Genomic DNA, 15,454 nt, shown 5'->3' with positions numbered 1-15,454 from the left:
CGAGTCCACAGGAGACAGATCCGAGACTCTCAACCACTTCCTCTCTAAGCACTTCGAGATTGCCTTCATCTCGAAGACATTTGGCGTGTTGACGCAGTGATATTCGCTCACTAATCTTTCTCTTACGCCTTGCTCCAAACTAGAGGTGTCACTGGACCCCCATTATAGCTTTTGGGAACTGAGTTCCCCCAGCCACCGCTCTCCTCATCATTTGTTAGTAACCATCTCACCTCTCCCCGCCCCCGCCCAGAGGGAGGAGGACTGACTTGAGGGGCCCCTACATAAATTATATTATTTTAATTCTCACAAGAGCTTTATGAATTGGGTAGAAAGGGAACTCATTATAGTCTCACTTTGCAGATTAGAAAATTGACGCTCCCTGGGGCTAACCTGCAGAGCTGGTAGCGGAGCTGGCACTGGGACCTCTGTCTTTTGGCTCCCGAGGACACTTGGAGGCCGACCTGGCCGTGGGGGAGGGCGTGATACGGACGGTTTGCTCACCTATATGCGCCCCATGCCCGCAGGCTACCATGTGCTTTCCGACGTGGTGGACGTGGAAACGCCCGGCTGCCCCGCCGAGTTCCTCAACATCTACATCCCGTCTGGAGACCCCGTGTTCGACCCCGACCAGCGTGGGGACGTGGTGCTGCCCTTCCAGAGGAGTCGCTGGGACCCAGAGACCGGACGCAGCCCCAGCAACCCCCGGGACCTGGTGAGGCAGGGGAGGCGGCGGGGAGGGGCCGCACCCCAGCCAGGTGGGGCCCAGGCTGCGGGCCTGGCAGGGAGCGGCGCCCACTCCCCAGCCCCGGACGCCCCCTGGGGCCCCGGCCCCCGGCTCACCCGCCGCTTGCCCCGCAGACCAACCAGGTGACCGGCTGGCTGGACGGCAGCGCCATCTATGGCTCCTCGCACTCCTGGAACGACGCGCTGCGGAGCTTCTCCGGGGGACAGCTGGCGTCGGGGCCCGACCCCGCCTTCCCCAGAGACTCGCAGAACCCCCTGCTCATGTGGGCGGCGCCCGACCCCGCCACCGGGCAGAGCGGGCCCCGGGGGCTCTACGGTGAGGCCGCGAGGGCGAGACGGGGCCGGCTGGGGGTCTCCGAGTGTGGGCTCCCGGGGTCACGCTACCGCTCATCTCCCCCCCTGCGCCCCCACGTCGGATGCAGCCTTCGGTGCGGAGCGAGGGAACCGGGAGCCCTTCCTGCAGGCGCTGGGCCTGCTCTGGTTCCGCTACCACAACCTGTGCGCGCAGAGGCTGGCCCGCCAGCACCCAGACTGGGGGGACGAGGAGCTGTTCCAGCACGCGCGCAAGAGGGTCATCGCCACCTACCAGGTCAGCCGTCCCCGCCCCGCGACGTCCCCCCTTCCGCGTGCAGGTCCACGGGAGACTGCGCTGCCCACGGAGTTCCCCATCCGTGGACAACCTTCACCCAGAAACCCCTTCCCAGACAGCCGAGGTCTAGGGAAGCCGCTGTAAATGATAGGGGTGCACGCGCTGTTTCTAGGTGAAATCTGGCTGGTGATGATGATTTATCACCTCCCCACCCCCACTGCCCAAATGCCCTGGTTCCTTTCGGGGACAGGCCTCACACCGCTCCTGTTTGAGTCGTTTCTCCCATGACTGCCCCTGCCTGGTCCTTATCTCCACATGGAAGCCGTCCTTGGGCTCAGACCCTTCCAGGCCCCGCCTGGTCCAACTCGCACCTCCCCTCGCCCCTCTCTGCCCCTCAGAACATCGCTGTGTATGAGTGGCTGCCCAGCTTCCTGCAGAAAACGCCCCCGGAGTATAAAGGTGAGGGAGTGAGGAAGGAGGATAGGAGGGCTTGCGTGAGAGTGTTTTGCGGAGTGGGGTGTAGAGTATGTTGGGGATTTAAGGGCTAAATTCTTCCCTCCTTTCTTCTCCTATTCCCTAGGATACCGGCCATTTCTGGACCCCAGCATCTCCTCGGAGTTCGTAGCGGCCTCTGAGCAGTTCCTCTCCACCATGGTGCCCCCTGGCGTCTACATGAGGTGAGGGAGGGGCTCAAAGGTTTGTGTGCTGGGAGGGATGGGGCTGTCAATTGCGCAAGATCTGCCCTCAGGAGCCCTCTGTACAGGATTATCAGCCTGAAGTGTACCCATTCCCCAAGGGAAGGATGAATAGAGAGGGGAAGGAAAACAATTGTTTTAAAAGATACATCACTGTGGTTTTTAAGTACTTTTACTGCAGTCCTCCTGCAGCTGGTATAGCGATTAACCACCCACCCACCCAAACCCCCTGCCCACCTGCCTGCCCATTAAACATAGAGTAATAAAGGTTCAGAGGGTGTCACAAAGCCCACTGGTCTATACTTCATGTCTTGACACTACACTGGGGACATTTTTAGCTATAATCACAGGGCTCACGGCCTGCAAGCTTTTGGGAGCAGAGCATTCTAAAATGTGTGCAATCTGAAGGAAAATATTGGCTTAAAAATAATGAAGAGGGAATTTTAAAAATAAAAAGACACAGGCCTAGAGATGTGGCTCATGCCTGTAATCCCAGCACTTTGGGAGGCCGAGGCAGGCAGATCACCTGAGGTTGGGAGTTAGAGACCAGCCTGACCAACAGGGAGAAACCCCATCTCTACTAGAAAAAAAAAAAAAAAATACAAAATTAGGTGGGTTGGGTAGTGCATGCCTGTAATCCTAGCTACTCAGGAGGCTGAGGCAGAAGAATTGCTTGAACCCGGGAGGCAGAGATTGCTGTGAGCCCAGATTGCGCCACTGCACTCCAGCCTGGACAGCAAGAGCTAAATTCCATCTCAAAAAAAAAAAAAAGACACATATTTAAATAAGTGTATATGAAACAAAGCTTGTCTTTATTTTTTTGCTTTATAATTTAAAACAATTCATAGATTAGATTTACTCTAGAAATGTCTATTTTTTAATAATTGCTTTATAATTTAAACCAATTCGTAGATTAGATTTACTCTCGAATAATCTCTGGGGTATGCCTGATGATGTCTAAGAAATCATAGACAATTGAGTTATTCATAGACAAGTAGTTTCAAAATAACAGTATTTGAATCCTTTTAAGAATGTCTATATGGGCTGGACGTGGTGGCGCATGCCTGTAATCCTAGCACTTTGGAAGGCTGAGGTGACCGGATCATGAGGTCAAGAGATGGAGACCATCCTGGCCAACATGGTGAAACCCCATCGCTACTAAAAATACAACAATTAATCAGGTGTGGTGGCATGTGCCTGTAGTCCCAGCTACTCGGGAGGCTGAGGCAGGAGCATCACTTGAACCCAGGAGGTGGAGGTTGCATTGAGCTGAGATCACGTCACTGCACTCCAGCCTGGGTGACAGAGCAAAACTCTGTCTCAAAAAAAAAAGAAAAAATGATATATATACACATATATTGTATATATAACTGTGTGTATATATATTTTATATATATGTGTATATACATATCTTGTGAGAGAGTCAGAGAGATAGCGTGTGTTAATGAGCTGTGAGTACATTTTAGATATTTGGTCTGATGTTGTGGAAGGGACCTTCCAAAAGTGAGATCCTCCAGGACTTACTAAGGTCAGACCCACATGCCACCTCTGAGAGGCAATGGCCTGGGGCCCCTGGCTACCACCTCAGAGACCAGAACTGACGCCTGACATTATAACCCCATTATTCAGTCACCATCTCCCTGCTCCTTGCATTTCAGAAACGCCAGTTGCCACTTCCAGGGGGTCATCAATCGGAACTCAAGTGTCTCCAGAGCTCTCCGGGTCTGCAACAGCTACTGGAGCCGGGAGGTGTGAGCAGGGGGCCACAGATGTGGGTGGATATGTGTGTGTACACGCACACACACATGGTGAAAGTGGGCAGTAAGGCTGAGGCAGGCAGCTGGGATGGGCTGGGGTGAAGGAGGCAGCCTGGAGGACCTCAGGCATCTCCCCTACAAAGTCTGAGGTGACCGGGTAGCTGGACATGGCCAAAAGCCACCCACCACCCCCGCCCCCACCTCAGGGCTATGGGAGAGCTGGTAGGGCCTGTGCAGGTGTGGTTCTGCATTCATTGCTCCCTCCCACCTTTTCCCTCTCCCTTGAGAGCTCTAGGTGTCCTATAGGCCTTGGAGTACCCTAGCTAGCCTTACTTGCCCCAGAGAAACTTCCCATTAGACAAAAACCCCCGGCAGTGTGTGAATGTGTATGTGCAAGGGAGGTGGGGAGGAAGCAGGGGTTCTTAGAAATTATTAGGGATTGTCCATCCATCCAAATCAGGCCAGCATGGGTGAATAACATTGATCATTAATTTACAGCAAAATGAGATACTTTGTGTAAAGTGTTTGCTGAGGGGAAGGGGGTGGGGAGAAAGAGAAAAGAAGCCATAGAATCAGAGCCCTGGAGCTGAATCAAAAGAGGCCTCAGTGTCCCCCTCATCAGCGTCCCTTTTTATTAAGGGAAAGAAACGGAGTTCAGAGAGGGCCTGTGACCTGCCCAAGTTCATACAGCTGGTTAGTAACAGAGGTCCAAGACCTAGATATTCCAGTGCCTTTGCCAACCACATTGTCAAATATCCCAAGGTAGAAGGAAAATGTTAAGATCCCTTGTGTTTGTACAGACCTCTGTTAGGCAGCATGGACTTTGGATGGGGACATCCCTCATACTGAGTGGGGAATCAACCTGCAGAGGAGGAATGTCCCACCGGTTTGGGAGCAAACAGCAGGACTGGGTGGGCTCAGGGATAAGGATGATGATGTGGAGGGAGCCTGGCTGTCTAACCTCTGACCCCATTAACCACACTCCTCTCCTCCCCACTCCCAACCTATAAAGCACCCAAGCCTACAAAGTGCTGAAGATGTAGATGCACTGCTGCTGGGCATGACCTCCCAGATCGCAGAGCGAGAGGACCATGTGGTGGTTGAAGATGTGCGGGGTGAGTCTGAGGCTGTCCCTGCAGGATGTGAACTCCTGGCCTCTGGGAAGAGGCTCAACTGGACCTCCAGAGCCAGGCATGAGGGGATACCTGGGGCTGGGAGCCTGCACTGCACTCACTGCCGACAGAGCTTCTGACCTGCTGACCATGGCTTCTTCTGGTTCAAGTTCCCTGGGGCTGGTTGGAGCCTGGGGCCCGGACTGGAGACTGCTATGGTGGCCCTGAGCTCCCTCACACTCTCTGGTATCTCATTTCCAGATTTCTGGCCTGGGCCACTGAAGTTTTCCCGCACAGACCACCTGGCCAGCTGCCTGCAGCGGGGCAGAGATCTGGGCCTGCCCTCTTACAACAAGGCCAGGGCAGCGCTAGGCCTGCCTCCCATGACCCGCTGGCAGGACATCAACACTGCACTCTCCCGGAGTGATGACACTGTGAGGAGGGGTCAAGATTCAGAGGGTAGGGTGGGAAGAACGAGGCACAGGGGCCTGAGACATGGAAGATGGACAGTGATACTTGAGTACCAGAGACAAGCACCAAATGGGAGGGGGAGGGCTTACCCAGATCACTTTTCCCAGTGTTACATATCAAGATGAAGATTACCAGCAAGATTTGGCTTTGGACTCTGATTATTCAGATCCAGCAAGCATGTATTGAACATATATTGTTTGCCAGGCACTTGATAGGCATTATCTCATTTACTATTCTTTCCACCCTCCTGAGTGGATATAGAAGGCCCTTGACTTAGGAACAAGCTGTGCTTTCTTGCATGTTAAAGCTGCCTTTCAGGAGTCAGCTGTTACACTGTGAGCTATCACCTGGACTGGTGGCATGCCTTCTAGCCAAGAGACCAGATTGGGCTACCTTATCATCTTGACACAGCAGTGTTTCTATAATTGTGTGCCTATTTTGTTGCATTTTGCCTTTTTTTTTTTTTGATACTGAGTCTCACTTGGTCACCAGGCTGGAATGCGGTGGCATGATCTCAGCTCACTGCAATCTCCACCTCCTGGGCTCAAGCGATTCTTCTGCCTCAGCCTCCTGAGTAGCTGGGACTACAGGCATGTGCCACCACACCCAGTTAATTTTTGTATGTTTAGTAGAGACAGGGTTTCACCATGTTGGCCAGGATGGTCTCGATCTCTTGACCTCGTGATCTGCCTGCCTTGGCCTCCCAAAGTGCTGGGATTACAGGGGTGAGCCACTGCACCCAGCCTGCCCTTACTATTTTATAGAATTATTGGGAAGTGGAGATTTGAAAGGCCAATAAAGAAGTTATATGAGCATGGGGGCTCATAAGCTTTATAAACTCAATATATAGCTAGGAATCACCAGGCACACCAAAAGTAGCAAACCTTTAGCTTCAAATGGGCCTCAGTGGAATTAAGCTGGTTCAAGTGCTATTTACATTGCAGAGAAAAAAACTAAAGTAAAGGTCAGGTAGAAAATACTGGTGATATGTTTTTGAAAACTCTCTAAAAGGTAATATATAATCAGGCATTTGATTAAAAAATGTTCAGCTCTAAAGAAGAAACTTTTTATAAGACTTCATTCTACTATTCTACTTTTGCACATTCTGATTTTGGCCCTTCAACTTTCATACCTTTTCAAGAACAAGTTATGAAGGGGATTGGCTGGCTGTTTTATAACTTTGTTAAAATAGGCAGTTGAATGTGTGACAGGGTTTCCATAAATGGCGTTCACTTTTGTAAAGCACTCAGAGCAGTGCCTGGGGCATAATAAGCACTATATATGAGTGAGTTACTGTTACTGTCATTTATTATTATCATTCCCAGGGCAAATCCCTGGGAGCCATCTCTTTGCCTGAGGGTGGGTGCCGGGTCCTTTCTCTTACTCTTGCCCCATCTTGCTTCCAGGTACTGGAGGCCACAGCCTCCCTGTACAACCAGGACTTGTCCTGGCTAGAGCTGCTCCCGGGGGGACTCCTGGAGAGCCATGGGGACCCCGGGCCCCTGTTCAGCACCATTGTCCTCGACCAGTTTGTGCGGCTGCGGGATGGTGACCGCTACTGGTTTGAGAACACCAGGAATGGGTAAGGCCTGCTGGGCCTCTACCTCAGTCTCTACCTTGGCCTGGGCCCCAGATCTTCTGCCTGGCCTTAGACAGCTCCCATGAGCCCTTGATTCCAAGCCAGCCCACAACCAACTTCCCAACCCTGCTGGGTCTCTTTTCTCACCTGGGTCCTTGGGCCTGGGGTTGCTGGAGGCCTGCATCCCCTTTCCATCCCAGTGACTTCTACTTCCTCCATCTTAGGCTGTTCTCCAAGAAGGAGATTGAAGAAATCCGAAATACCACCCTGCGGGACGTGCTGGTTGCTGTTATCAACGTTGACCCTGGTGCTCTGCAGCCCAGTGTCTTTGTCTGGCATAAAGGTGAATGGCCAAGGGGTGGCTGGGGGAGTGGTGGGTCTGGAGCCTTGTCCCTCTTCAGCTCTGGGCTTGGCTCAATGTCGCTGAACGACCACCTCTGTGCTCCAAGAAGGGCATGAGCTATAGTTCTGCCCTTGGGAACTCCAGGTGCCAGGGCCGCCACTTGCAGCTCTGTAGGGTCCCCTCTGCACAACTCCAGGAGGTGCTGAGTGAGGGCAAAAAAACTGAAACTCAGAGAGAGCTGGTGAGGAGGTTATTTGGCTGTGATGGAGCTGAGGCTGGGTATAATATTAGGAGAGCTGAGTGCAGTAAGGATATCCCAACCCCACAGCAGTGAGGCACACGCTCGTGTGTGTGTGTACACGTGTGTGTGAGGGAGAGACGGAGGTTGGGATTCACTTTATACCCCATTCGTTACCCAAAGAAGCCCCTTCCCCTCAGCTACCCAGAGTGCCCCACCCACTTTCTGCCACCCTAACCTCCTCAGTGATCCTGTGCCAGCACCTATGGCCCAGCACCCAGGACTCTGGCTTCCTCTTCCTCCCCAGGAGACCCCTGTCCACAGCCGAGACAGCTCAGCACTGAAGGCCTGCCAGCCTGTGCTCCCTACGTTGTCCGTGACTATTTTGAGGGCAGTGGATTTGGCTTCGGGGTCACCATCGGGACCCTCTGCTGCTTTCCTTTAGGTAAAATGATGAACAGAGTGGGGCCAGGTGAGAGATGCAAGCTAGGGGATGCGGTTCAGGTGGTTCCAATAACGACAGCAAACCACACAGAGCATGTTCCTTCTGGGTAGGCAAAGAAAACATTAGAGGAGGAAGGGACAAGAGAAGTGTCTGGCCTGGAGAGAAATCAGCTCCAGGGGGAACTTCCTCCCTGTTACCCTGGGACTCCCCCCACTGGGCCCAGCTTTGGTCAAGAGCCAGGGGGAATCTATAAACCACAGCTTTTTGCAAGCCTGGGCCTAGAGGACTGTCAGAGGCAAATCCCTGTTTAAGAACAAGGGCGGGGCACATATAGTCGCTGGAGTGAGGGCTTGGGGCTTGGTCTTTGGCAACGCTGTGTGGGGGTTATCTAGCAGCCTGGTGGGGTGAGTCTAGTCCCTGACACAAAGACTCTGGACTTAGTCTCTGGCTAGGAAGGGACGAGAGTGTTGGAAACCGAGGAGGCAGGGTGGGCATCTTAGATGCTACCCAAAGCTCCCCATGGGATGCAGAGGAGCTCCCCCCAGGAAACTTCACAATTTTAAACAATTGAGCAAGCTGACCTAGGAGGTGGGGAGAATAGGGGGTATTGCCAGGAAAGGAGCTGAGAAAGGAGCCGCTTCCATTCCCCAGACCTCCACCTCTCCCCCTTCCCAGTGAGCCTGCTCAGCGCCTGGATTGTTGCCCGGCTCCGGATGAGAAATTTCAAGAGGCTCCAGGGCCAGGACTGCCAGAGCATCGTGTCTGAGAAGCTCGTGGGAGGCACGGAAGGTAGGCCTAGGGCCGGCCAGGATGGAGGTAGGGAGGAAATGGCTCAGTGCTACAGCCACCCATCGCTACCCCAGCAGCCTAAGGAAAAGGCCTCCCTTTTCTAGGACTGTAGGCAAGGCCACAGTGGCATTAAGCAGAAGTTGGACCTGGAGTCCTGCAGCCTCCAGAGTTCCTAATGTGCAGGAGTCATTGGACCCTGCCTGGATTTTACAGGGTTACTACGATTCACGAATCCCTGGGCACTGCTGATTTGTAGCCTATCACGCTGGAACTCCAGGCAACAGAGAAGTGACTAATGAAGGTCCAGAGTCAGACTGGGATTGGAATCTTGGTTCCACCACCACCTATTGGGCCTTAGGCAGATATTTAAATCACTCTAAATATATTTTTTTCTTATTTATAAAATAGGAATAATAATAGCACCTACCTCACAGATTTTTAATTAAATGAATTAGTTCATGCAGAGCACTTGGTATAGTATTGAACACATAGTAAACATTCAGATAATGATAGTTACTATTCTTTCCATGGGGCTAGAGGCACTCCCGGGCTTTCAGGGAGGAAATTACCCTCATTACTCCAGAAGGGGACAATGAACTGTGGAGGCCTTGATCTAAATTCGGCCCTGAGCTGGCCCTCTTCCTCCCACTGTACCTCTGGCAGGTCCCAGCTGACAAAGCCCTGTCTCTCTGCCCCCAGCTTTGGAATGGCAAGGCCGCAAGGAGCCCTGCCGGCCAGTGCTGCTGCACTTGCAGCCCGGGCAGATCCGTGTGGTAGACGGGAGCCTCACTGTGCTCCGCACCATCCAGCTGCAGCCTCCACAGCAGGTCAACCTCATCCTGTCCAGCAACCATGGACGCCGCACACTGCTGCTCAAGATCCCCAAGGAGTATGATCTGGTATGGCTCAGCTGGCCTCTGACTTCTTGTCCACAGCCAAAGCCAGGGAGGCAGCCAGGTGGAGGGGAGGGAGCACAGGGCCAGGAGACAGGAAATGATATTGTGCAGGAGTCTGGCTTCTTGTCCTGATAGTACCTGATAGAGAGATAAACTTGGACACATCTATCCTGCTCTGGGCCTGCTGGATGACATAATCTCCATGGCTGCCTCCTAACTCTTGCAACCACAGTCTGCCTCCTCCTTTCCTAAGGACTACCTGTCAGATCCTAGCTGGGTGTCCTTGCAAGAAGCAAAGCCCTCTTCCCTGTCCTCTTATCTCAGGATGTAGTGAATTTTTAGAGATTTTGGAGGAGAGCTAAATCAGAGGCCTGGCTCATGATCCTCTCCATCCTCTGGCCTCCCCAAACTCCTCTTCCTTCTCCAATGTGTAAGAGAGGGAAGAATGTCTTTGTATATGTGCCTTTACATGCAAACTCTACACCTATGAGCAAGTCACTTAACCCTACTGAGCCCCTTTCCTCTTCTGTAAAAGAAGATACAGTATCTCTTTTGCAAGGCCACTCCAGTGGCCCCTCTGACATAATCCATGTAAAGTGCCTAACCTCAAGAGGCCTTGACAAATGGTTGCTTTTCTTGGGTTGCCTCCTTAGGTACTGCTGTTTAACTTGGAGGAAGAGCGGCAGGTGCTGGTGGAAAACCTCCGGGCAGCTCTGAAGGAGAGTGGGTTGAGCTTCCAGGAGTGGGAGCTGCGGGAGCAGGAGCTGATGAGGGCAGCTGTGACGCGGGAACAGCGGAGCCACCTCCTAGAGACCTTTTTCAGGCACCTTTTCTCCCAGGTGTGTACATGGGACCAGATCAGTCCTTATGCTGTGGTGGTATCCTTACCTGCATGAGGCCATGGGGGTGACTCCAGAGGAAGTCAGAAACCAAGCTCTCAGCTAATAATCAAGTCTATCGCAATTTCAGATGAATCACCAGACTTTATCATAAGGAGTTGCCTCTGTCCCCAACTGAACCCCACCTCCAACTACGAGGCTGTAGTCAGGGGATGCCTGGGAATGGGCTTCTCTGCATGCATTGCTTATCGCTCTCCTCAGGGCTGCCCATCCTCGCTCATCTCAGCCTGCCCCAAAGGCTGCAGAGACCCAGGGCAGTGTGGGCACCAAGAGAAATATTGTTCACCCCTCCTTGGGGGAGTGCAGCTGCCAGAGCCCTCCAGGGGTCATTGATGTCCACCTTGCAGGCTTCTGAGAGCGACTGGGAGGATGTAGGGAAACAAGACAAAAATGCAGAGACTTGAGTCCACAGCTGGCACAAAAATAAAGGCAGTCTGGGGGCAGGGTAGAGGAGTGGAGAAACGTGGTAGATAAAGATAAATATGGCCAGGAATGGTGGCTCATGCCTATAATCCTAACATTTGAGAGGCCGAGGCGGGTGGATCACCTAAGGTCAGAGGTTCAAGACCAGCCTAGCCAACATGGCAAAACACCATCTCTATTAAAAATACAAAAATTAAGGCCAGGTGAGGTGGCTCACACCTGTAATCCCAGCACTTTGGGAGGCTGAGGCAGGTGGATCATGAGGTCAGAGTTCAAGTCCAGCCTGGCCAATATGGTGAAACCCTGTCTCTACTAAAATGCAAAACTTAGCCGGGCGTAGTGGCAGGTGCCTGTAATCCCAGCTACTCGGGAGGCTGAGGCAAGAGAATAGCTTGAATCTGGGAGGCAGAGGTTGCAGCGAGCCGATATTGCACCACTGCACTGCAGCCTGGTGACAGACAGAGATTCCATCTCCAAAAAAACAAAAAACAAAAATCAGTCAGTTGTGGTGGCACATGCCTGTAATCCCATCTACTCAGGAGGCTGAGGCAGAAGAATCGCTTGAACCTGGGAGGCAGAGGTTGCAGTGAGCTGAGATCAGGCCACTGTACTCGAGCCTGAGCAACAGAGATTCTATTTCAATTAAAAAAAAAAAAGATAAATACAGCATAATTCTCCCACTGAAGCAGCTTATCATTCCACTGGGAAGATGGGACATGCAAAGAAAGGAAGATAACTGGCAAAGAAAGAGGGCTGTAAAAGTGACTCAGGAAATCAGTGATTGAGGATCTCAGAGAAGACGGTGAGCCTTCGGTCTGCTGTAAGGTCATGATGGAGGTGACATTTGGCAAGGACTTAAAATTGGACAAGTGTTGGCTCAGAGGAAAGGGACACGAGGGACTGAACAGAGGGCCCCATAGAAGGGCAAAAAAATTGATGTTTGAGGAAAAATAGCAGGGTCATGGCTGGGGAGAGGATTCATGAGAGAAGCAACCATTGAAGGGACATGTACTCTGTGCCAGGAACATGACTTAAAGTCATTTGAGGACAAACAAGTTGAACTTGAACTTGAACTTGAGTATGTACTAGAACAGAGGGACCCTCAGCTGGATGACTCTGTGCCAGCGCCTAGGCAGGACTGGGCATCTCCACTCATTCAGGATCCATCGGGGCTATGGGAACTCCCTGTGCTGAGACATGAAGGGTGCTGATAGATACTGGGGGTGGCTTTCAGTCTCTCATATCCGCACAGTGATATCAACATAACAATTTTTGTTGATTCTCACAATAAACCTGTAAGATAAGTAGGGCAGATGAGGAAATGAATCCCAGACAACTGAAGAGACTTGCCTGAGGTCATGCAGCAAGGTGACAGAGTTGGGACATGAACCTGGGTCTCTTGCCTCCAGCACTAGGCTCTTTCCACTACAGTACCTTGTTTGAAGCTATAAGGTTTCACCTCTTGAAACCATCACCAGATTTGGAGTAGGCACCCCAGTTGACAGGCAGGAAAGACAGGTACTATGGCCTATGGCCTGCCTGCTTCCTCTCTGCCTATTCTCTCACGCTGGGGCAGCATCTGGGTGAGCTGGGGATGGCCACAATGAGAATTCCCCTTTCCTAAGCCCAGCTGAAGCCTTGTTTTAGTTAAAACTTTTTTACATATAAGTTAAGAGAAACCCCAATAAGCTAGCATCGACAAAAGGTCACTTGACTCTGAGGATACGGGGATGTCTCAGGAATTCCAAAGGGAGGACTTCAAGTTGGCCTGAAAGGACCTAGAAAAGGAAAGCTGTCAGCCAATGAGGCCACTCCTCTCCTAGGCTGCCTCTGTCTTACTTTGTCTCTGTGGCTGAGCACTTGGAAGAAGAGAATGGTCCATACTTTCTGAGCTTTCTTGTGCTGAGGTCAAGACAGACCTCATACTTCTTAGTTCCAGGTGAGCTCCCTGTACAGTCAGCAGACAGAGGGTCAGGGCTCTGTAGAACAAACATGGCCTCGGGGACCAGCATAGGGCCACCTAGCAGAGGGGGTCCTGGGAAGACACCTCAAAAGGTGGCTCCTACAGGGCTCAGCTGAACTTCAAGTCAAGGAATCCTTGTCTTCTCTCCCTCCCTCTGCTGCTGCCCAAGTGCAGGTGCTGGACATCAACCAGGCCGATGCAGGGACCCTGCCCCTGGACTCCTCCCAGAAGGTGCGGGAGGCCCTGACCTGCGAGCTGAGCAGGGCCGAGTTTGCCGAGTCCCTGGGCCTCAAGCCCCAGGACATGTTTGTGGAGTCCATGTTCTCTCTGGCTGACAAGGATGGCAATGGCTACCTGTCCTTCCGGGAGTTCCTGGACATCCTGGTGGTCTTCATGAAAGGTGAGAGAGGAGGGAATGACAGGAGAGGCTGGACAGGGGCTGGATTTGTTGGAGGTGGGGAAGCCCTGGGCCAGGTCTCCAGCTATGGCAGATGCCCAGGAGTGACCAGGCAGGGGTCAGGAAGCAGAGTGACTCTTGCTATGTCCAGCAGTTGGTCATCACACTGGTGTGAGGCCCCTTCTGGCCAGCCTGGGGGTGCAGGGGACTCTCCTTATGCAGTCCTCCCTCTCCCAGGCTCTCCTGAGGAAAAGTCTCACCTTATGTTCCGTATGTATGACTTCGATGGGAATGGCCTCATTTCCAAGGATGAGTTCATCAGGATGCTGAGGTTGGTTTTCTGGAACAGCCAAGAGAATGGGCCAGGGCAGGGATGCCAGGGCAAAGAGGTGGGACCTGAAGAAGAGAGCAGAAGGGCCAAGGAAGGCAGAGGCCTCCTTACCCATGTAACCAGAGGCTGCTCCAACTAGCAGGGGGCTTGGGTTTCGACCAGTCAGGGCCCTTCCATATGGGCAGCGAGGGCTTGGTGTGATGGAGTCACACCAAGTGTGACTGTGTCTGGGCCCCAGGCCCCAGTCAGGGCCTGATGGTTCCACTCCCCTAACCCCAGGTCCTTCATCGAGATCTCCAACAACTGTCTGTCCAAGGCCCAGCTGGCTGAGGTGGTGGAGTCCATGTTCCAGGAGTCAGGCTTCCAGGACAAGGAGGAGCTGACATGGGAGGATTTTCACTTCATGCTGCGGGACCATGACAGCGAGCTCCGGTTCACACAGCTCTGTGTCAAAGGTGGGGCAGCCTGGTAGGCAGCACTGACTTACCGGTTAGGCATAGTAGGCACAATGCCCACCTACTATTAGGAGTCCACAGAAATGTTTTAATTTCTCTTAAAATCAGAAGGAAAAAATGAATGTAGTAACATGAGTATATAATAATGTATACAGCTTGGATTGTAGTTTTCTTTATATCATCATAATTATATAATTTTTAAATATTTTTATTTTTAATTTTTATAAAGGAAAGGGCCCAAAAAGGTTTTAAAAGTGCCTAGGGCCCACGAAAGTCATAATGCAGCTCTGCTGGTGGGGTCGGTAGGGTTGGGATAGGGTAGGGAATAGTGGTTGGAACTCTGCTTCCCCTGGCTCCCTGCCAAATCCTTCTGTGCCTGGTGCCCAGGGCAGAGGGAGACTGTCTCCCTGTTACAGCCCTACCCGGGCCATACTCCTTTCAGCTGGAGCGTCTGGTTGTCGGGGTGAGGTGCTGTCTCTTGGGGTTCTTTTGCCACTATTTCTCCTGGCTGAGTGCTCAGTAAATGTTTGCTGAGTACATGAAGACCCAGTTCTGTTGTCCTTCCCCCTACTTCCTGCCCCAGTGTCTGATTCAATTGGAGGCAGCTAGAGTTAAGAGTGAGGAAGGGGCAAGAAGCAGGCAGGAGTGTCTGTCTCTGGTGTGCTCTGAGTTGTTATGGCATCTTCTCATCGTGGCACTCTCACTGGGGCATGCTAAGGCCAAACCCAGCCCCTCCCAGGATTATGAGAAGGGGTAGGCTGAGCAGCCTCCATAGGGAAGAGGGGCAAGTTAGACAAGACACAGATGAGCCTCTGGTCAGGGCTTCCCCCTGGGGTAAGGAGAGCTGGAAGAGAAGGAAGCCAGCACTCCTGATTCTGCAGCTTTTTACCTTTCCCAGGCAGCCAGAGCAGCAGGCACCTGGGCCTGAGGGCAGGGGCAAGGAAGGTAAATGGAAGGGAGCCCACACCATAGAGTCCCAGGGACATCCAGCACCTGGGATGGAGGGTAAGACCAGGGTTGGGGATTGAAAAGGATTAGCACTATTATTTTATTTTCATTGTTGTTGTCTTGTACATTGTTGTTGACTACAGTTTTTTGTTTTTTGTTTCTTTTCTTAAAGATTTAAAAATTAAAGAAAAGGAACAAAGAGCCAAGTGCAATAGCTCATGCCTGTAGTCCCAGCACTTTGGGAGGCCAAAGCAGGAGGATCACTTGAGGTCAGGAGTTTGAGACCAGCCTGGCCAACATGGTGAAACCCCATCTCTATAAAAAATACAAAAATTACCCAGGTGTCGTGGCGCATGCCTGTAGTCCCAGCTACTCCAGAA

General features: G+C 52.2%; 1 protein-coding gene across 2 annotated transcripts in view; it reads left to right on the top strand.

Annotated features, from left to right (window-relative positions):
- DUOX1 (dual oxidase 1) overlaps positions 1-15,454 on the top strand; it is a 32,788-nt gene that overhangs the window by 1,876 nt on the left and 15,458 nt on the right. For both annotated transcript variants that reach the window (XM_032297588.1, XM_032297589.1), the window contains exons 5-21: positions 525-712; positions 859-1,060; positions 1,167-1,333; positions 1,732-1,792; positions 1,914-2,010; positions 3,687-3,777; positions 4,798-4,900; positions 5,159-5,331; positions 6,775-6,950; positions 7,172-7,290; positions 7,836-7,973; positions 8,649-8,762; positions 9,462-9,661; positions 10,312-10,497; positions 13,118-13,343; positions 13,578-13,671; positions 13,951-14,126. In XM_032297588.1, the coding sequence (XP_032153479.1) occupies positions 525-712; positions 859-1,060; positions 1,167-1,333; positions 1,732-1,792; positions 1,914-2,010; positions 3,687-3,777; positions 4,798-4,900; positions 5,159-5,331; positions 6,775-6,950; positions 7,172-7,290; positions 7,836-7,973; positions 8,649-8,762; positions 9,462-9,661; positions 10,312-10,497; positions 13,118-13,343; positions 13,578-13,671; positions 13,951-14,126 (2,511 nt within the window). The remainder of the gene's footprint in view (positions 1-524; positions 713-858; positions 1,061-1,166; positions 1,334-1,731; positions 1,793-1,913; positions 2,011-3,686; positions 3,778-4,797; positions 4,901-5,158; positions 5,332-6,774; positions 6,951-7,171; positions 7,291-7,835; positions 7,974-8,648; positions 8,763-9,461; positions 9,662-10,311; positions 10,498-13,117; positions 13,344-13,577; positions 13,672-13,950; positions 14,127-15,454) is intronic.

The sequence above is a fragment of the Sapajus apella genome, unplaced genomic scaffold (genome assembly GCF_009761245.1).
Source record: "Sapajus apella isolate SASKATOON/1434 unplaced genomic scaffold, GSC_monkey_1.0 scaffold37, whole genome shotgun sequence".
Lineage (NCBI taxonomy): Eukaryota > Metazoa > Chordata > Mammalia > Primates > Cebidae > Sapajus > Sapajus apella.
The sequence above is the reverse complement of the archived record's forward strand: the minus strand, read 5'-3'. Positions and strand labels throughout refer to the sequence as shown.